Source organism: Centroberyx gerrardi, chromosome 13, assembly GCF_048128805.1.
Source record: "Centroberyx gerrardi isolate f3 chromosome 13, fCenGer3.hap1.cur.20231027, whole genome shotgun sequence".
Classification (NCBI taxonomy): domain Eukaryota; kingdom Metazoa; phylum Chordata; class Actinopteri; order Beryciformes; family Berycidae; genus Centroberyx; species Centroberyx gerrardi.
The window spans coordinates 11909662-11931077 of NC_136009.1; the positions used below are offsets into that span (position 1 = coordinate 11909662).

The following is a 21416-nucleotide window of genomic DNA, read 5'->3' on the forward strand; positions in this document are numbered from 1 at the left end:
AATCATGTCAGAGGGTAAATGGGCCTTTGGAGGTGGCATGAGATCCAGACAGTGGTGTGGCAGGCTAGTAGTACAATTGCCTGGGAAATCATCCATGTATTGTGATGGCTTCCAAACCGGCTCATGCTATACTTTCACACTTCTCTCTTTTCTTTCCCATTAGGGGAAAGGATGTGGTCTGGACAAAATAACAAGAGATTTGAAGGGAAAGAAGGGGAAGGAAGGGCTTCTCATCATTGCCAGTAATGTCACCCACTCTCTGTCACCCCCAACTCCGTCTGGCATCACTCATTTGAGTTTCAATGAAACGTATAAGATAATACAAGTGCTGCCATTGACATATCTTTCTGTTTCTGTTGCCAGACAGCTTAACACCTATAAATGTAAACACAAATCTCCATCACAACTTGAACGGGAGAGATGAGGAAACCTGTAATCTGGAAAAAACAAACAAACAAAAAAACCTGTATGGTGTTGACCGTGTTTTCTATGAGGCCTGTGGCTGGGGACAGGAGAGGAGCGCATCCTGCTGGGCCCGGTCTACACAGTGTGTCCGGGACAAAGACCCCCACCGGTGAGATCCTCTCTCCCACAGCCAACTGGGACGCACGTCTGATCCTCGCCCCTGGGCTTAACAACACCACAACAGGCACAGCGGCATCTCCTTTAATGCATAGGCTACCACTTGGTCACCACTTGTCTCCACGCTACTTAACATGAAGATACATAAAGTGCAGTGCAAACATTTTAAGTGTTGGGGAGACTAAATTGAACCCTTAACCTTAGTAATAAACCTATGTACACAATACATGACCACATGTTCTTCTTCGGGGGTTCGGGTTACAGCCCCTTCACCTCTCTGCTGATATTATAAGGGCTCTGTTTAATGGATGGGTTTCATTATTTAATCTAAATGAGCACAAGGGAAAGGATCATTCTTTTAGTAGCATGTGTGGCATGAGATCAAAAGAGAAGACTATTACAGTGTTTTGCATGTTTATGAACAAAAAAAATGCAATATTTACATCATATTTGGAAACACGACGAAAGCACGGTTATGTAGAGTTAAACCCATAATATTCATCTTTCTAATACACAGCATATGTCTCCCTAACATAGGCTTACACACAGAGGCACAAACACACAGCGCTTCATTGGCTAATTCAATAATAAAGCAGCCAGCCAGTCAAGTCTACAGACAGGGAGAATAGAGAGTAACTCATCTCTAATAGTCTGCCGTCTCCTGAGTGTTAAAACATGTAAATTTATGTAAGAGCCCATAGGAAACACATATTTACAATACGTTTAGGTAATCACAAGATGCGCGCACAGGCATTCAAGGCCCCGGAGACGAAAGCAGTCAATACAAAAATAGTTTTTATGTGTCATTAATTCCCTCTGCATTCCCCGATACATCCCCCTTTTACCGCAGTAATACAGTAATCACTCACAATCGCACAGAAAATTATCTGCACTCATCTGTGGAATAAAAAGGCGGAGGGGCAAAACGGGGCGAGGCGTCCCATTTTAGCTCTCTGCTGCCTCTTTAATGTTCATCTGGGAGCCACACCGCTGCCGTCCGTCCCTCCGCGGCGATGGGACCCGGCTCCTGCACTTGGAGCCGCTTAATGACAGTGGGATGTCGATGACACTCCTGCATGCCCCACTCGTTAGACACACACAGACACACACACCTACACACACACACACACACACACCTTTTTCACGCTACATTGCCTGGCCAGTACAACATAAAGGGTCATCGGCGGTGTGATGGAAAAAGAGGTACCTTCCTGCTCACATTAGGTTATGATAAGAGAAAACATTGCACCTCTGAGTGATGTCAATGCAAAACGGAGACGATCCAACTATGATAATGAAAGGTGTAGAGATTCGGATGTGAGAAGCCAAATGGTCAAATAAGTCATTACCTATCTGATCATTATGCCCTCCCTCTACACGCCGCATTATTAGGCAAAGCCATCAAACCTGATGAATAATCATAGAAGAGGCCAAACCCATTTCCACAGCAGTGTTAAAGAGGGACGATAATTATGGGAGAAATTTGTGTCACGGTAATGAAGTGATCTTCCCCTATCTCAATGCACATAGAAAGGTTAGAGTTTAGTGGCAGTTGTGTTTGTCACTATCCCTCTTAACATGGAAACCCAGTGCAGAGGTTCCGAGGTAGTGGAGTTCCTGTTACCACAGCCTTGGGACCAGGAGACATGAATCATTAGCGTCCTCTAGTGGGCAGAGAACATACTGATGCTTCTGGTGAATTACTCCGTCTACTGTTGCCACCTACAGGGCAAAAGATAAAACTGCATTAAAATGCAAGGGTGGCAAAACTGGTTCAGCCACCAATCCATTCTATAAAGTCCAGCAAATTCTCTTCAAATCAGATTTTTAACTCAGAAACCAAGAATCCCAAAGAAGAATTTCACATTCCTCTTTGCTTACAACAGTCCCAAAGTCTCCGTAACGAAGTCTGGTTCAGCATTGTCCACAGTTGTCAAACAGTCCACAGTCATCTTCCTGTTCTAACTCAGCCTCCTTAGCTTGCACATGTAGATGGGTCCAAAGTTAGCGGCTAGGTGTGGCAGGACCATCTCACCCAGGTGGAGGTCGGGGGCGAAGTGGAAGGTTTTCCTAAACATGTGTGTGAGGGGTCGCAGGTTGACAACCTGGAGGTGGATTTCATCAGGAAAAAAAACAACAAAAAAAAACATGAAAAACCAGGAAAGTGAAGATTCTGGTTCAGTCATACTAAAGAAAACAATTATGCCCTCAGAGAGACGTCATAACATTGCACTGCAAATGAACTGTTACGGTTAATAGATCGACCTCTATTAGCTATGAGTGGGAGCTTCTATGGGTGTCATGCGTATGTCACATGTTCTTGTTGACTGACACTGACAGGATTATGTTTTGTTTGTGTGTGTGCCACTGACCTGAAGGTGGATGCCGTGCTTCTCTCTGGCCAGGTGGACGGCCTGTTCCACCACATACTGGTTCTGGAGTTGGGACAGTGAGCAGGTGGAGTAGACGATCTCCCCGCCTGGACAGGCTGCTTCGATACCAGCCCTGCAGGATGAGAGGAGGCAGGGGATGAAGGGGTTTTCACATTATGCAACACTTTAGTCAGCGTGCTCACTGTTAGCTTTCAGAGGGACTGCTATAATGAAACCATACTATAACACATTTAATCTGATTTTTATCCAGATTAGCTACGTGAATGTTTTGATTAAACTATATTAGACTGTGCATCTTCATTGTGAAGTCGACTTGTCATTTTTTGCCGCATGAAGTACAAGTGCATTGGTTGACTGCTGTCTCCCATATGGGTGTCTTGTGTTAAATGCCTCTAAGGCCGCACATCTGGTTGGCCGTCAAATTACAATCCCGCATTTACAACTGTCCTGTTTCTTGTAATATACAGTATATAATAATTCAAATTTTCACAAGATTTTTAGTACAATGTTTACTTCCTTCACATACTGCATTATTTGTACTTGATTTTAACATGCTATAGTACAGATTTGGGACACTCAAAATAAATACTGCATTAGTAGAATTGTTGAAGCACTCTGACAGCAGCACGCTGTGTAACGCTTGGTGGTGTGCGTACTGCGTAACCATATAAACTGTAATAAAACATACACACACAATATATGAACCATACTGTCAAAGCATACATAAAGCCACAAAATGACAATTCTGTTACCGTGCCACTCTGGCCTACTTACAGCAGCAGCTCCATCTGTAGCTGGGGCAGCTTCCGTCTCTCGCTGGTCCGGCTCTTGTTGAATATATTGTTGTCTTCCTCCATGAGCGCATGTCTGTCTGTGGTGCAGGGCACGTCAACAAGGACCTGAACCCAGACACAAGAGGGGGAGGGGGACAGGGAGGTGGTGGGATCAACACTACATGATCAACAAGCGTCAACAATAAGGTGTAAAGTATGGATGTTAATAACGATAATGCTCCCGTACTCTGTCAAAGGTGTTGCTCTCAATTTCCCCCCATTTGGTGCCATCTAAGGAGGTGATGCGTAGTCTCTCATTGGTCAAAAGTTCCTTGGGAACATAGCTGTGAAGGACCTTTTTCAGACGTAGTGTCCGAGACACTGAGGCGTCATTTACACACAAAAACCCTTTGGCACACACACACATACACACACACACACACACACACACACACACACAGTGGATGGTTTACTACAACTGACTGACAGAGAGAGCGTACAGGAAACAAAGAACTAGTAAAAAATATCTATAAAAAAGCAGAGAGAGAGAGATGAGAGCTGTCCTCTTACGTATAGAGTGGGTCTGAAGTAAAGCCAGGGTTTTGCCTCCTGGAGCGGCACAGAGGTCCAACACACTGTGACCCTCCTGAACATCCAGCGCAAGGCAAGGCAAGACGGACGCTGCATCCATCAGGTAGTAGCCCAACAACCCGCTCATGTCTGGTCTTGAGAGGACAAGGAGTCAAAGAGAGCTGAGGGTTAGACTGCAGTTTGTCATTTGCAATGGCAGATGGAATATTACTAGCATTTATATTATCCAAATACAGCATATCATTGCTGTTGGGTGAAAACTTTGTAAATCCAATTTGGGTGATTTTCATGTTTTCAGTTTATTTGAAAGATCACATGGTTCTCAGTGGGTTGAGAAAATTCTCCAACCTCTTGGGCTTATTGTTTTTCTTAGGTCCTAAAAAGCTGACATTTTGGATATATAGGTTTTCACCTGACAGCAACAATATGTTTATCTCACGAATGTTACTGGATGCAATTCCATTGATAACCAAGAGCTAAAGCTAACGTTTTGAGCCACAGAGGCAATTAGCAGACGTATTAAAATACCTTCGATAATTTTATAGTCCGTTAATTAAAAAAGCTCACCTAGCAGCCTTGAATCTTGTGATATCCCCTCTTGGAAACACTAAGCACTTGATGTTGGGGCTGAGCCGCAGCGGTGACAGCTCCTGATCAACACTGTCAGGTTTCTTCAGAGAAACACTGGATTCCTCCTCCATTCTGCCCTCTGATTCCCCTCCAGCCTCTTGCTCCAAGAATGGCTGAGCTGCTGAACAGACGGATCATACAGAAGGAGAGAAGTCATTCTCCATTGTTTTTTGTGACACTTGAAATAAAAATTAGAGGTCAACCAATTATGGCTATTTGAAGGCTGATGCTGATTTTTAAGAGTGAAAAAAGCTGATTGCAGATCAGATTATTAATGTTATCATACATGTATGGTATAAATCATACCTTATCATACGTGTATAATAAGAACCATACATTTCTTGTAATACACGTATGATAACACATAGTTCTTATTATGCACGTATGATAAGGTATGGTTCTTATCATATGTGTATAATAACATATGGGCTGAATGCTGAAGCTGCACCCCTACCCTCCTGATCTGTGTGACTGACGAAGTCTCTGCACCCCTGGGCCTGCAGCTCAGCCAGCACCGCCTCGTGGGAGAAGCTGTTGAGCAGCGCTCCGTACTTCCTCTCAGACAGCAAGCCGGCGCGGGCGGAGGGCCACTGCTGCCCCAGCTGCAGGCTGTAGGTGGCATCAAAGTACTGCAGGGCCAGGCTGGTGGCAGGGGACTTGGCCTGGGTGGCAGCCTGTTCAGAGGCAGGGAAGTCCAGTGAGGCGGCTTTTGATTACTTACGTTGAGCAGCCACAATAAAGAGTAAGTTTTGATAGGAAACGGCAATATGTCCTCTATGGACTACTTTAAGACCATGTTAGGCTACAATTTCTCATTTGGAAAGACTGGTGATCTAAATAAAGTGTCATCAAATGTATTACAATTGCAGGGGATAAACAAGACATTCACAATAATGTTAATTTGTGTCATAAAATGTTACATATCCAAAGAAGGCCTACTTTACAATACCATGAGTGCATTGTGGCAACGCTTACATTTCAAGTTCATTCATTTATATAGCCCTTTATCACAAGCATGTCTCAAAGGACTTTTGTAGGAAATATTTAATTATGTACAGGTATGTACTTGGACATGCATGACAGCTCCTAACATAATGAAGCATTATACAGTATACCTTCAGTATGAGGTAACCTATCTTTGGACGTGTTTATTAGTGAATACACGTATTAGCAACTGCTTTAGGTACTATATCGTATGGACGACATACCCATTTCGCTTTCACTCGGGTTCGTTTGGGTGTTAGACACCGTAAATCCTTGATTTTTCTGAGGAGGATTCTCGTGTCCATGAGCGCCGCCATCTTGCCGTGCGACAGTTTAATACTCCGAGTTCTCTGTTCTCTCCGCCAGCCGAACAAAAGTTCCGCACATGTTGAGTCGGATGGGCGGGCCTCAGACCAAACCCAAGGCGGTGGTTGGAGCAGAGCCAGTTAAAGAATCACTGTTGACGAATAGGGAAATTCATCCGGTCAACTTTCTAGCTCTTTCCTGCGTGTGACCTAACACGTCCTCCAAGACAGCGCTTACGAGTTGGGACTTATCCTCTCTTCTGCCGGGATTATTGGCGACTTTTAGGACTTTAATCATGGTTTTCGAAAACAAAATGATCACGTACGGCGAGCCCGACGACGAGGTACTGAAAAATACTGAGATGTTGCTGTATTGTTGCCTTGTGTGTGTGTTTGGACAAAGTTGCGCAACTCTACGCCATTGCCATGATTTTGCTGCTCAAACGTTAACCGGTGTCCCGCCTCAGTTTGGTGTCAGCTGTTTTTGGACATTGCTTGGCCAGTGAACATGGCCTGGCTGGCAGATGAAATTTAAAATGTAATGTTACACTGAGTTCAGTTGAGAGTTGAATTTTGTGAGTTTATTTTTTTTAAGGGACGTCCACTTGTTTTTTTTTTTACTGTGATTATACCAGGTCATCCACGGCTCATCACGCGTGGTTATTTTCGAGTGTATTTACATCGATTTGAAACGTGAACAACTGCCTTTATTCTTGATAAATATAGGCATTTATTCCACATTTTTAAGCCCCTATAAAATGTCAAATGCCTCTCAAATCTGTATTGTATTTTTATCTGATTTATTTTTTATTTTTTCATATTGGTCAGAGATGAATTGCTCCTGCATCCCTAGTTTTTAAATTATAATTAGTATCTTTCAGACCAAACTAAAGAAATTATTTTAATGTTGTCACTGACCAGGAGGAGGAAGAGGAGGCGCCTGCAGAGGAGGAAGAAGAGGAGGAAGAAGAAGAGGAAGAGGAGGACATGGTGGTAAGTTGTTGTTTTTCATATTGTAAGACTATATTCAAAATAATTAAAAAATTGTAGGTGTGGATTATATATGAACAGAACATGGACAATGCTTTTCTTAATAGCAGTCAACATGAAAGAACAGCAGAGGCCAAACACAGCGACATAAACCCATTATGTGTTGTGGTTGTTTGTCTTTTTGCACTGAACAGCCACAGTTCCTCTGCAGCTGCAGCTTGTGTAGACGTGTTGCTGCTTGTCAGGTTGTGGGATTGTTTGCTTTAGAGGCCATGTAGTGCTGAGTAGCAGAACAACTACATCCATGGAAAAACACTCTAATTATCTATCATCTCAAACATTATATTCTTGATAGTCTTAATAGATAAACCACCATGACTGTCATGACACCTGTAAACGGTTTGTTCAGGAAGTACTGGAAGTGTGTTCAAGAGGCAAATTCAGGTCATTCAGGGTGAGACAAGTCACTCCTCTATTCATAGTATCACCATGATGTCACATGCATTTCCTACCAATATGGCGCTTTACAATACACACAGCTCATTGGCTGTGGTTGTCGTTTGACTGTAATCACCTGTTAATTTATTACAATCACCTGTTGTTTTCCTACCAAGATGGCCGTGTGGTGATGTAACAGAATACTATCAATACCTGTGCTATGAAACTCAAATTTACATTTACAGTATATTTTAATCATTTTCAAGCTTTTTTTTTATTGAGAAGTATCTACTTAATGCAAGTAAAACTCAAGTTGTAAGGATGTAAAATTTGTGTTTTTGCGAGAATTTTACATCAACTACGAATCTTCGCACAGAATCCTCATATGCAGATAAATTCACAATACAACTTGAGAACTCACTTTGTTATAGTTTAACTACTGCGATACAGGGTTGGACTCTGATACATATTATGCAGCGAAACCTTTCTATGAGCGTAAGACAACACATACTCTGGCATAACTGGAGTAATTTTGTATGAGCAGTGCATGTATATATTACATGTGGCCTATGTTAAAAAGCTATATTTGCTAACAGTTCAGTTACTAATGTTAATTAGCCAGCCAAGTAGCCTAACATTACTGTATTCTCCATAGAAGAGATGAAGGCAGCTGATCAGCTAGGGAGCCAGAGAGCTGAGGTCACATTCAAATAAACTGTTAATTAATTAGGTCTATACAGCACCGTGGGACTGTACAGAATCAGTACTTTTTCCATAAATAGGGCGCTTAGCATTTTGCCACATGGAACTTGAATGGAATAAATAATAACTGTCAGCGTAGTTGTGATGATTTCCAAAGCAGCCACAAAAGTTACTGTCACCTTTACAAATGGTACCCCTCAAAAGTTTGAGTTTTGGGCTTGATGTGCCACCAGCTCTGAGGAATGTTTTGCATGAGACGGAGAAGTTGGACATGGAAAGAAGAAGGGAGTGGAGACAGTGAAATATGTCGTAAATATGTTGGTGTAAAGCTGCTGACAGGCTACAGAATGTAACACACATGGTTATCATCACAACTCATTTGACTGATGTATTTAGTGGTAAAGCCCCGTCCTAGTCGTTCCATTTCTGAAACGATACCACATTCTGTTCATAGAAAGCCTTTCCCCCTCATGTGTGCCTGCTGTGTTCCCCTCTCAGGATCCTCTAGAAACGATACGAGCCAAGTGTGAGGAGACGGAACACTGCGTGCACTACAAGGAGCGGCTGGAGACGTGCGAAGCCCGGGTCAGCTCCAGGTCCAGCACCATGGAGGACTGCACAGAAGAACTCTTCGACTTCCTGCACGCACGGGACCATTGTGTAAGTGTGTGTGTGTGTGAGAGAGAGAGAGAGAGAGAGAGAGAGAGAGAGGGTGATGGAGACAGAGGAGGAAGGAGAAGTGTAAGACTGAGAGGATGAGGATCAGACAATGTGCTTTCAGGGCCTAAACACAACGTATCAGAGAGAGAAGAGACTGCATGTCATGTTGTTTGGGAAAGAGTCCGTCTTTGTGCCTTTGATGGGCTCCTGATTAGTGCTGAAATGATTAGTCGATTGACAGAAAATTTATTGATTATAATTTTGATAATCGATTAATCGTTTAGTCATTTATCAAATAAAAGCACCACATTTGCTTGCTACAGCTTCACAAATGCTGCAAAAGATTTGCTTGTTTTTCTCTGTTTCATATTATAAAAAGAATACTTTGAGATTTTTCTGCAATTTTAAGAATCACTTTGAGCTCTGGTAACTTGTGATGGACATTTGTCATTGTTTTTGACATTTTATAGACTAAATAATTAATTGAAAAAATAATCGTTAGATCAATCGATAATGAAAATGATCGTTGGTTGCAGCCATACTCCTGATAATGATGCTAATTGTTTCACTCCTTCTCTTTACAGGTAGCACACAAGTTGTTCCACAAAGTGAAATGAACTGCCTGCCCAATTCCAGTAGAGTGTTGCAGCTGTGGAATCTATTTAAATGCTAGAATTGTACAATTTACATTATCAGGAAAAGCTTGAGACCTCAGTTATTGTTCTTCTGTGTATTCATGTGAATAAAGTACAACTAATTTGTTTCTCTTGGGTTCCTGTACTAACTTCATGCCCCTTTTCTGTATACAGTGCATATATTTTCATTACAGTGTCAGAAGCAGTATGTAAATTGTGAGTCACTGCTTGTATGGGTGATGGGTGCATCCGAATTGTAAAAGGTTGTTGTATTTCACAAGATTCTCAATTCATATGCAAAGATCAGTGTGCTGTTCCAATAATGGAGAAGTTACTTCAGTTATAGTCATGTAATAACCATTGTTACTGGCCTGGCCAATAAAGTTGGGACTTTTGGTTTCCAGTTTTTCTGAGTTGCATCCATTTGAATGCTTTGGGTTTTTCTGTGGTACAAGTAGAAATGATTGTCTGGCAGATTTGTCTACTCAGGATTCACACCATTAAACTCCCAAAGCACTGTGAAAGCCATCTGTGTTTTGGGTTGTCTTTCCGATGCATGTGAGGTGACTGTTGGACATTTTCCACCCAGGATTCAGTGTGAAATGTAGTTGAGATCCAGTTTCACAGTTCTGTTACGTAGGGACCTACAGTAGCTGGAGCAGGCTTGTGACCCATTTCAAGACATGATGCCATGCAGTTAAAGAAGTGATTGCCTTTCCTCACACAGTTAGGCATCTTAGTACATGGAAAATTCAAGGGTTGGGGTCAAGTCTTCTTAAAAATCAGGTGAAACAGACAGAAAGCCTGCAATCTGTAGGTTTACAATGAGTACTTGGAATATTTTTATTTTTATATAAATTGTGGCAGTGTTTGGTTTCATTCCCCCTAAAAGGATTGTAAAAAAGTAAGAACACAGTACTCAGCTCTTTAGACTACACCAAGTTCAAAGTTCATTAACTCTTGTTCTATTCTTGCATCTCTAAACTTTACCAGTAGTCAGTTATGACAGCACACTACCCAGAAGGCTTAATAAGACAAGATTACTCTACAATGAAGGTACACCATACAAGTTAGTAAGTTAACTAAAACTTTATTTGAGAGAAAATACATCCAGGCAATCATGATAATAAATACAATCATAGCAATATAAAAATAAGCTCTTAAAAAAAAAAAAAAAGAAAAGAGTTGCACTAAATGAACAGATGGTGGCAGCGTGGTTCCAATAATGCCTGTTAAAAACAAATCATGCTGTAGATACCGAGCGTGTCTACAGAGTTATAACAGTGATTTCAGGAACCAGATTGTCACAAGAGTGCATCAAATAAAACACTAGATAAAATGTAATTACAGTGTGGATGATATGTCCACATACTCATGCACATGGTGCACAACATCACTGAGGTGTAGCGCGATTCTCCTCATCACCAACGGTTTTCCTTGTTGCTTTTGCCAACAAACTCGTCCATGGACGCCTACAGAGAGCGACAGACAAAAAAAAAAAAAGTTATTTTACAGGACTGAATACAATGTGCTTTAAGTCTTTCATAAGAATCCAATCCAAACATTGCAGAACTAACTATTCTGTATACAGCACAGAGGCAGTTTCACCTGCATTTTTCAAATAATCGTATGTACCATTGCTTGGATCAGGACTTCATGGTGTATTTGCCCACATACAGCTTAGGCGAAAATGTGATGACAAGTTGTGCTAAAATAACAACTAGTGTCCACAGGTTATGATAATGTCAGTGAGGATTACAAGGATCTTAGGCTTTATTCACTATAGTGTGAAGATCTGCACTCACCTGCATGAGCAGCCTCTCTTTCCTCAGTTTCTTGTAGAACAGCAGAACATCCGGGTCGGCCCGCACCACACGGGGGTCGAAGTCCATGACCCTGAGCCCCTCCAGGCTCCTGGCCCGGGACAAGGCCACGTACGCCTGGCCGCTCTCAAACACACGCGCCAGAGAGATTTCCACACAGTCCAGTGTCATTCCCTGAAATAAAAAGACAGAAAAACACTTGAACTAGCTAGAGGGTTTGATGACAAACATGCTGGCAGGCAGAAACGTTTGGACAGCAGAATTCACTGGCGCTCTCCAGCTTCTAAAGTAGCCAGCATGTGTTGATCCATTATTTTGCAGCAAATGTGTTCTCAAAAACAAATAGGAACTCCGATCTCCAGGTGTAATGCACAGCCTATCAATATATGAAAAATGCGTTTCATTATCCTACTCTGCTGGTAGCCCAGGAAGCTGTTCATGTGAGCTATAAGCAAGAACAGATCACTTGTATCAAACAAAGATTAAACTGTTTTTGCGGAGTACATTTCTTGTACAGGAGGAAGATCATTGTTGCAACTAAAATCAGATTTGACAGGATTTATTGATAGGTGAGTTGTGTGTTTGGCCAAATTGCAGTACAGGCACACTGTATTTCAAGCAATCTGGTCTGGTTTTTTATTTTATTTATTTTCTCATTAAAATTCTTTTACATTGAATGGATGAAGGGATGCAAATGTGGGATGCACTTTTTGTGTCCCTCTGCCTCCGTGTGTTCTTCTGCTGTAGATCAAACATGGGTGACATTTTGGTCGTGACCAATGAACTCAATTACCCAGAGGGCCCAGTTTCCCTGTCTAACCAATTCCAGGGAGCGAGTTCAGGATATAAGTCTGCTGTGAGAGCAGAATGGGAGCTGCCGGTGAGACAGTGTGATTGCTGATATGTCACCAGCAGAGCAGATTTATCCATCCTCTCAGTATGGATACTGGTTTAGGGTCACTGACCAGGCCCATATGGCCATTTCCCTCATTAACATGTGAAAGGCAAAACTGACTATAGATCAGACTCTGCAAGGCTGGTTAAGCCAGCCTTGTAGAGTGTTCACTGGTAACCCAGAGATCAACATGTTCTCACTGTGGTAAATTGCACAGAGGAGTGGGAGTATCCAATAGACATCCATCATAATGAAGGCAGACCTGGGAAAGTAGCAGTAAAAATAGCAGAGTGCATATTGAACAGCGCTCCTCCTTAACAAAAAGGAGAGGAGCTCTTGCTTGCAAGTAATGTTCCGACTGCTGTGTTGGTGTCAGAAATAAATCCATTTGAAACCACATTCAACAAACAATAATAATACTAGCAAATTCCTAGAAACTCTTCCTCAAGTAAAAGTTGCAAGTAAGGGAAAACAGATGATTTTCTTCTCTGAATGAAGTCTGGATTCTATGTTGCTCCTGTTGATCTTAACCTTGTATGGTAAGTAATAATGTGTACAGAGATCCAAGAGTGACTGAGCTTAAAGACCAGCGGAGAATCAAGTCACACTGCAATCAAAACTGCAGCCATTTTTTGCTCTTCGGGGATGAATCATCGCAAAACATTGAGGAAAAATAAATATGCTTTTGGTCAGTTAAATCAAAATGGTCATTCACCATGCGAGTCATTCATTCAAGCTATACGCACACTAACATGATAAATGCCATATAGAAAGGGAAAATACGGCCATCATAGATATACCTTATAGCCCAGCACTGGCATTACAGTACGCCACTTTAGTATCCTATTGGTGCAGCAACCTATTGAGGTTGACCAACTATAGAAACAAAAGAAATATAAAAATAGGCGAAGCATTTGTCTCTCCAATGTTTGTGTGTGTGCATGCTTGCGCCTATCATTTTCAATGTAACCGTAAACTGTGTGGTTGCCATTGAACCTTCGCTCACCTGGCTCTTGTGGATGGAGATGGCCCAGGCCAGTTTGAGTGGCAGCTGCTGTCGGCTCAGGTAGAGCCCGCCCCCGGACTTAAACATCCAGCGCTCCGGCTTCAGCACCTCTGTGACCCCGCACAGGAAACGCACCCGTGGGAGTCCTGAGGGAAGAGAAGGAGAGAGGGGGTGGACAAGAAGTTACCACTGCTACATTAGTTAAAAATACTTTTCCGTTTTGTCACTCTCTATCGCTGATTGATGTAGCACAATAGTGATTCCGCCTATAGCCAGTTCGTTAAGGCTTTACATGCTTTCCCAGAAAAAAAAAACCCTCTGGCGCATAGGAAGTGATGCGTTTTATGTTAATGAAGGCATTCACTGCGAGTCGTTTTGAATAAACAGAAGAAGAACTGGGTGGTCAGCATGAGCAGCGATAGCCACCATGGTTGAACAGACAAAGAAAAGAGAAACTCAAACTGCATCAACAGAAAATCCAAGGAAAAAGACATCACAGCTCCGCCCACACTGTTTGACTGACAGCTGATCTCTGGGAAGCGCAGTGCAGAAACACCACAGCAATGAGCGCTGAGCACCAAAGATGGCGCCAAACTCAAATATTACCACTTTAAAATCAATAAAGTAATCCCCCACAATTCTCGTGTCACCTGGGCTAAATTCAGAACTACAAATACAGTGTGCTGTGAGTTCAGGGGGTTGTTTCTGAGCAGAATCGGATGCGTTTTAAGAGAATCAAACACTGACCTCGTTTTCCAGGCTCAAAGTCCACCACCACCCCTCGAGCTCCGTTCACCAAGCCTCGCTGCACATCCAGGTTTTTTGTCAGCATGACCTTAAGGTAAAAGCAGAACCACAAACTTCAAAGCATATCTTAACTCAAATGCCTATTGACTACAGTAACCATGACACATGTAAAGAATGTAATGGGTACATACTGTTCATATTCACAAAAGAGCCCACTCCCCCCCCACACACACACGCAGAGTCATAGGCCTACCTGAGCTCCCACTTTGAGTTGCAGTAGTCTGCTGACGGGGCTTTGAGCGTCTATAGTCCTGACCAGGGCCGGGTCACTGTCCAGCGCCTCAAACACACGCACCGATCCTGAGGGACACAGGGACACAGTTCAGGCCATGAAACAGGTGAAGAGTTAATATCACAGTGAAGGAACTCTAATTAGCATTCGGTTCCTCATCCAAAATATTTTAGGCACCCTTTACATGAGTCTCTGTCCACCCCACCCCATGTGTGCATGGAACCTACCAATAGGTGAATAGATTAAAAACCATTATATTTTATTACACAAAATATTGTTAACTTATAAAGCTTGAAAACCACAGTCAATAGTCATAGTGAGTCAAACACACTCCCTTACTTTCTCAGAAATCTCTGGTGAAAGTAAATCACAGCAGGAGATAATGAGGGTCTGAGCACATGGTTTCTAGCTGGGGCTGTTAACGCCTCTTCAAAAAACAAAACGGGCTTCTATAAGGTTAACAAATATGACTCAACCCACTGATGACGATGCAGCCTATTTTCACCTTGCTCCAAGCCAGAGACACATTGTTAACACCTGGTGGAAGGGCTGAGAGCAAGAGGAAGAAGGCAAACCTGGCAGCTGCTGCAGCTTGTTGTCGTTGGTGAGCTCCACATCGTCTTTGTGTGTGCAGAGTCTGGTTGCTAGAATACCGTCCCTCTCGATCTGATGGTAGGCGCTCTCCATCAGCTTAGCCGTGACTTCTTCTGTGACTCTGAACGGTGTTAATCGAGATACGATCTTTATGTAACCTTTCATTTGGGAAAAACTAAATCCATAGCATAACACTGAGGTTCTGTAGAAAAAATTGAATTGATTATATTATTTATACACGTTACTGACAGTGATCAGTACCTGTGATGACTCTAAATAAATCTGTATATATGCTGTATATATGCGCATAATTAATGCACAACACATTATACAGTATATTTGGGCTGTGACAGTGCTCATTACCTGCCCACTCTCACTGCCTGCAGGAGGGAGATGAAGGACTGGTCCGTCTGCCTCCGCACTTCCATTAGCTCCATGTTAGCCTGGATGACTTTACGCCAACTCCTGGCCTGCAGGGTTCACGGACGGGAAAAGGTCTCAATTTTTCCTCAAGGTTTGATATGCTTTGGGGATTAAGTTCAGAATCTGTAGAGCTTATACTGACTTATGGTAAATTTGAGGGCATTAAATCGTAGGAGAAATGGACGATCCATGCAAGGTCCATGTGAATCAGTGGGGTCTATACACAGGTATACTGACTATACTCAGCTCTTCCTCTGGGTATATAAATTATGCTCAGCCTAATGACTATTGATGCAGAATACAATTATGGTAATGACAGGAACACATGGTAAGTGCTGCTGGGATCCAGGACGGTCGGACCTGGAAGCAGAAGCTGGCCTTTTCCTTTCCCTTGGACACTGGAGGCAGCTGGAGGAAGTCGCCGCATACAATCAGCTGGATGCCTCCAAACGGCTCGGTGGACCTCCTCACCGACCTACAGCAGTGCACAGTGTCAGGGGCATGTCACTGGAGATGAATATAGTGAACTTAAGTGTTAAACTGTGCACTTTTTTTTCATTTTTTAAAATATTTTCTAATTAGTATTCTGTTCAGTCAGGACCTAAATGTCTTTCAAAAACGGTTTCCAAACCTGCTTAAATATAAATTTTTACTGTGCCTCAATGTCATATTGTGAAAATGTTGCCCCCATTTGGGTTGATGTTGAACCTGGCCACCACCTGCATGTCATCCATGAAACGTTTGCTGTGCTGCTGTGAATCGTATCTCACCTGGCTATGGACTCCAGCTTGTCAAAGAACTGGGCCTCCACCATGGAGACCTCGTCGATGATGAGGTGGCGGCAGCTGGTCCAGTGCTGCAGCACCCCGGGCCTCTGAGCCAACTCTATACACTGCTCCAGTGGGGCCGAGCCCGAGCCGATACCTGAGACAGCAAGGGAAGAGAAAGACATGAGTGTAGAAAGAAAGGCAGAGGGGAGACAGGAAAAAACAAACGCCAATGTAAATACTCCATGGCAAAAGTGGCAGAGTGAGTGAGTGAGTGAGTGAGTGAGTGAGTGAGTGAGTGAGAGAGAGGAAGCCGTTTGACAGCAACAGTCAAACACAGAAGTCACTAATGCTGTGCTATAGACACAAACACACTCATGTCACTCCAATCTCTTCAGAGGCACACCCAGTGACTGACCAGCGAAGTTGTGTAACGTTGTTCCTCCAATGTGACATGCGGCCACCCCTGTGCTGGCTGTGGCATAGGTGCTCTTCGGAGGAAGAGATCCCACAATTCTCTTCAGTAAGAAGGACTTCCCTGTGCCTGAAGAAAATACCACATGCAGATGATGAGCTTTTAATGGAGAATTTCAGAGAACTGTGAAGTGAGTGTGTGTGGAAGTCCTTGCTACTAGTAGGAGACGATAAATACACAGGAAGGGGAATGGTTTACACCTGGTTGGTTTGAGCAGGTGTATTGTGTGAATGTATGAAGAAAAGTCCAACTAATTTAATGATTACTAACTCAGAAAGAATGAGGGTCTTCTAAAAATAATTTTAGAAACAAGTGAATCTTCATCAGGTATCCGGATCTCACAAGCATGTTACAAAAATTGAATGTTGATCCTGTGAACATACTTACACCATCTGATGTATTGTGTTAAATGTTCTGTACAGCCTCACACACACACTTCATACCTGCACTTCCTGTGAAGAAGACGTTCTTGCCGCTCAACACGGCACTGAGGACTGCAGCCTGTTCTTTGTTCAGCTTGCGCGCTGCTGGCAGAGACAGGACCGGCTTCTTGCTCGGGTTGGCCTTCACCTGAAAGGATGTAGCAGAGAGAGCACACTCACAATGTATACAAAGAGCATTAGTGCTGTTCAGATGCTTTGTGTGTCTGTGTGTTCACAACTCACTGGGCTAAAATTGCAGTCGCTCCTTGACCTTTTGACCTGCTGTCCCGTTCCTGCCTCAGGCTTCCTATTGGTCCGCTCTGCCAGCCCTTTGGCAGGAGCTTTGCACCTCAGCTCGTTGGCCTTCTGCACATCCTTCTGCTGCAGCGGGCTGATGGCCTCGAAGCTGCGGGGCAGAGCGGCCTTCAGCTTCTCTCGGTCGGTCAGGGGCTTGCCGGTCTGCCAGGCCTGGTGCTTGATGCTCAGGGTCTTGAGGAAGAGGCTCAGCCGGTCGGGGGGGCAGTCGGAGATGAGCACCTGTGTGTTTTCGGGGAGCACTTTGACGGTGCACTTCCCGTCTCTGGCGAACTTGGTGAAGAGCTTGAACTCTTTCAGGGTGTAATTTTGGGGCACTTTCCCGTCGTGCACCCGGAGAGTGATCTCCTGGAACTCGTTGCGGCCCAGGATGACGGAGGCTTTGCGGATGACCTGCCGCCGGGTCGCCTGTCCGGCCGCGTTCAGCCGCTCCACCGCCACACAGCACAGCAGCTGGGCGCCGTCCTCCCCCTGGAACATGGCAGCGGGGTGCTGCAGTTGACAAAGATATGAATTAACAACTTGCGATTCATCGAGACAGTCTTATAAAAAGAGGGATAATATAATATAGTGGGATTGTGTATGGATTAGGAGAGCAAATCGTGTTTCAATATCCTGAATTGAAACAATACCGCAGCTGCATCTCATACAGACACAATCAACACAAACATCTAACATCGTGATATCGATAGATTATAATGTAACATTTTAAGTCAACACCATGATCGAAATAAACCTAAAGTAACGTCACTTAGAACGCTTTGAGTCTACGCTTACCTTTTGATATAAAAGAAGTTCTGTGTTAGTTTGCGTCTTCTCTGCTGCTCAGCTGCTCCTCTGCCTCTTTGTAAACTTCAGCGAAACGCCGATTTCAAATTGTCAGTGTGCGGAATCAGCCAATGGCTGCCCAGCGCTCCCGGCCAATCAGAGGGAGGAGATTTAATATTGCAGCCAATGAGAGACGAGAAGTCCCGCCCATGTGTGTGAACTGACCAATCGCTAATATTGTGACAGGCGACGTCATGTTTGTGTGAAACGCACATGGCCTTCCGGAGTTGGCTACATAGTTTCACGCAGGAAAATAGATAATTTTTCAACTAGTGCGGTTTTATTGGACTAAAATCATCATGAAACAAATATCTTTCTCTCTGGCAGCGCAGGACATGTGGTTTAACTGTTATTTTCTCTATTGCGTGGATCAAGGAGGGTCGAGTTTGTCCTATATTTCTACTACCATTCTGAAACTCAGTCCCAGCTTTGTGGGTAATATGACTCTTCAAGTCGTAGACGTGTATTTCAAACATGATCAGCGTTGATGAGGTTTTACGAAAATAGCCTCTCTAGGCGTGCAGTGCGCCTTCATATTTTCACATGAAGCATCCCGGTTCATATGCATGTTATGAATATAGATGAGGTCCAATTATGAAAGCTGGAAAACAGTCCAGAGCAAATGATGAAATGTCAACCAATGGGATCCGCTTTATTACCTTGTTTCATGTCAGCGCTCTGTGATGACTCACTATCACGCCCTCACCACATATTTAATAAAAACAACCAAGCGCAGCAGCGGAAACAGGCCATCCATCATTGTTTACGCATTGCTGTACTTTCCGCAAACCATGTGAGGCTTCCCGGACCCTGATGAGGAGGGTGGACGTCCGGGCAGTCCAGCTGATTGTACGGCAAGTCGTTAAGCAAGGCTGACTACACAGTCCATGAGCTTTAAAGCCATCAGCACCCAGTGTGTTAAACTGGGGGCAATGAATGGTGATAGAGTGTGGGCGTTTGATAAGTCTGGTGAAATCACCCTCGTTCAACCCAGCCAGCAGCTACTGTATACAGTACACGGAAACCAAAAGGGGATAAGGTGGGAAAAAAAGTAAAACATAATGTATATCACTACCCATCCAAAACTTTTTTTTCTAATGTATGTGCAGTAGAATGTATTGTCTATTTATGAATCGAGGATAGCAAGCTGTAGTACAGAACTCTGCTGTTCCTAAGTAAAGAACACCCAGTGATAAAGTCAAGCTGCCATTAATATCCCATGTCTCATATGCTGGTTAGACCCCAGATCCTGAGCCTGTCACATGGGTCTGCAGGTGCTGCAGCAGGTATGCAGAGAGGAAACTGGAGACAGGTTTTCACATAGCTACACTTCCCCAGAATATAGAAATATCATCCTTGCCCTTGACGTTTTGTACATTTACTTGTTCTGAAAACATTTCAAAAGCATTGTTTTTTGTTATCACTCTAAGCAAAGTTACTGTATTCTGTATAACTGAAAAGGATATTCTACAAATGCAAAAAAAAATTTTTTATCTAGCTTGGAAAAGTGTTTATTTCCTTGTTTCATTTGGACTAACCTATTAAAATGTGAAATATTCATCATGTTTTGGTTTTAGGGTTTTGTGCAAAAATTAGTTCTAATTTTGTCTTTCTTGCTAAAAACAAACTATATTAGGGATCTTCTATGTATCTGTGAGTGCAGGGAGACTCAGCATCAAAACATTCAAGCACAGTGTCGAGGACACGATTCACTAATATATGGCGTGTGATTCTAGTTTCTCAAGACTCAAGTGAAAAAAATAATTTCCCCCTTGTCACCAAATGTGAAAATGTAGAGGGTGCAGCTGTCACTGAGTTTTTTTGTACAATTTCTCCTTTGATTTGCACAATAAAATTAGACAAAACCCGCACTGAATAGAGCTGTATTGTCACCAAAGTGTCAGGAGGCAGATGATATTTTTTATTTGACAGCCCAGTAGCTCTATTCAAATGCTATCTGTTGTTGAAACACCCATCTCATACTGTGCTTGAGAAATTTGGTATCAGGCAAAAAACATTTTTGAAAAGAAAATATTCTTCAAAAGCCTTAAATACAACTTAAATATGATGTCTGATTAAAACATGATATGAACTTTACACCTAAATAATCTCTCTTCCATTGGCGTGAATTAAGATGATTCTCATATAACATGGGATACCCAGAATTTTAGTATTTTCCTCAACGTTTTGCACACTAAGGTGCTTTTACAAAAACAAAAAGCCCCCAACTAATGCAGTCTCCATTAGATGTGGTCAATTCAACACAAACTGCTGGCCCCAGTGTTGAGCACATGAGATGGTGCCCATAAAGTGCCCATGGATCTATTACCAGACGGCATTTGATCCATGGAAATGTACCTTCGATAACCTGGATGTGGGCGAAATGTTAATCAGATGCCATCAGTGTATTTCCAAGTCAAAGTCACACCTTCAACCTCAGTCAGAAAAATTTCCAATGGACTTTCAAAATGTGTCTATCAGAAGAAGAGGGCATTTTTTTTAAGCAGTAAAAAGTTTCCATCGCAGGAGATTAATTCACCAGGATGAAACATCCCTGTTATGAAAACCAATATGTCTGCGTCAGGCCGTCCTCACTGACAGTCTACAGGTGAACATTAAAGATGTAATAGGAGGAAGTTTCTTGGCCTGGGGGCTGTGGAGTCGAACATGGGGGTGGGATTGACTGTACTTCATGGCCTGTACTGATGTATATTTATATGTCAACACTGGCCTCTGATGTTCTGTCTGTAAACTATGAGCACACTGACATTACATGGCTCTCTTGAACCCGTAACCTATTTTAATGCTCATGGACAGTCCCCCGTATTTTAGATCAACAAGAACTCAAGAGCAGCAACATTTACTTCAGAGCACTAATGCCAAAATGGAAAGTACATCTAATGTGTATTTGGGTAATATCAAAAAGCTTTAGAAAATCTAAGTACTAAGTGCACACTGTCCTTTTTAATGGGTTTTCTTGCTTATGAGGGTCAATTCGCCTCAATGGCAAGGTGCATTAGAGCACATTTTCATTAAAGCTGAGTGTGTATGATGGTTCTGGTTTTACGTTGAGATGACATGGAGGAAAATACGTCCCTTGCTCTCCACCTGAGCCGGTCGATTAAGTGGCCGAAGGATGGTTGTTG

The 21416-nt window shown here is 43.0% G+C and overlaps 3 protein-coding genes across 3 annotated transcripts; 1 reads left to right on the forward strand and 2 right to left on the reverse strand.

The window, feature by feature from the left end:
• Nucleotides 1-990: 990 nt before the first annotated feature.
• On the reverse strand, nt 991-6270 carry nsun4 (NOP2/Sun RNA methyltransferase 4). The gene is made up of 8 exons (XM_078287789.1): nt 6178-6270; nt 5392-5643; nt 4907-5064; nt 4319-4473; nt 3996-4156; nt 3750-3874; nt 2955-3087; nt 991-2687 (listed from the first exon to the last, which is right to left on the reverse strand). Exons 1-8 carry the CDS (start codon nt 6268-6270, stop codon nt 2544-2546), a joined length of 1221 nt encoding a protein of 406 aa, XP_078143915.1. The 3' UTR covers nt 991-2543.
• Nucleotides 6271-6455: 185 nt separating this feature from the next.
• LOC139909296 (cytochrome b-c1 complex subunit 6, mitochondrial-like) lies at nt 6456-10096 on the forward strand. The gene is made up of 4 exons (XM_071896318.2): nt 6456-6602; nt 7180-7251; nt 8887-9048; nt 9633-10096. Exons 1-4 carry the CDS (start codon nt 6555-6557, stop codon nt 9663-9665), a joined length of 315 nt encoding a protein of 104 aa, XP_071752419.1. The 5' UTR covers nt 6456-6554; the 3' UTR covers nt 9666-10096.
• A 705-nt stretch (nt 10097-10801) lies between these two features.
• pif1 (PIF1 5'-to-3' DNA helicase homolog (S. cerevisiae)) lies at nt 10802-18302 on the reverse strand. The gene is made up of 13 exons (XM_071896336.2): nt 18220-18302; nt 17371-17934; nt 17149-17275; nt 16649-16774; nt 16234-16387; nt 15824-15938; nt 15404-15510; nt 15022-15161; nt 14408-14514; nt 14155-14242; nt 13408-13553; nt 11489-11680; nt 10802-11155 (listed from the first exon to the last, which is right to left on the reverse strand). Exons 2-13 carry the CDS (start codon nt 17920-17922, stop codon nt 11105-11107), a joined length of 1905 nt encoding a protein of 634 aa, XP_071752437.1. The 5' UTR covers nt 17923-17934; nt 18220-18302; the 3' UTR covers nt 10802-11104.
• Nucleotides 18303-21416: the final 3114 nt, after the last annotated feature.

Excerpts from the sequence above, each read along its gene's own strand:
- pif1 (XM_071896336.2), bottom strand. The coding sequence starts at position 17,922 with ATGTTCCAGGGGGAGGACGGCGCCCAGCTGCTGTGCTGTGTGGCGGTG. Across the intron at positions 17,276-17,370 it reads GCGACTGCAATTTTAGCCCA|GTGAAGGCCAACCCGAGCAA; the intron begins GTGAGTTGTGAA and ends ACATCCTTTCAG. Across the intron at positions 14,515-15,021 it reads CAAGCTGCAGCAGCTGCCAG|GATCGGTGCGTGTGTTTGAG; the intron begins GTTTGCCTTCTT and ends TGTGTCCCTCAG.
- nsun4 (XM_078287789.1), bottom strand. The coding sequence starts at position 6,270 with ATGGCGGCGCTCATGGACACGAGAATCCTCCTCAGAAAAATCAAGGAT. Across the intron at positions 5,644-6,177 it reads CCCGAGTGAAAGCGAAATGG|GCTGCCACCCAGGCCAAGTC; the intron begins GTATGTCGTCCA and ends GCCTCTGAACAG. Across the intron at positions 2,688-2,954 it reads AGCACGGCATCCACCTTCAG|GTTGTCAACCTGCGACCCCT; the intron begins GTCAGTGGCACA and ends ATCCACCTCCAG.
- LOC139909296 (XM_071896318.2), top strand. The coding sequence starts at position 6,555 with ATGGTTTTCGAAAACAAAATGATCACGTACGGCGAGCCCGACGACGAG. Across the intron at positions 6,603-7,179 it reads ACGGCGAGCCCGACGACGAG|GAGGAGGAAGAGGAGGCGCC; the intron begins GTACTGAAAAAT and ends GTCACTGACCAG. Across the intron at positions 7,252-8,886 it reads AGGAAGAGGAGGACATGGTG|GATCCTCTAGAAACGATACG; the intron begins GTAAGTTGTTGT and ends TTCCCCTCTCAG.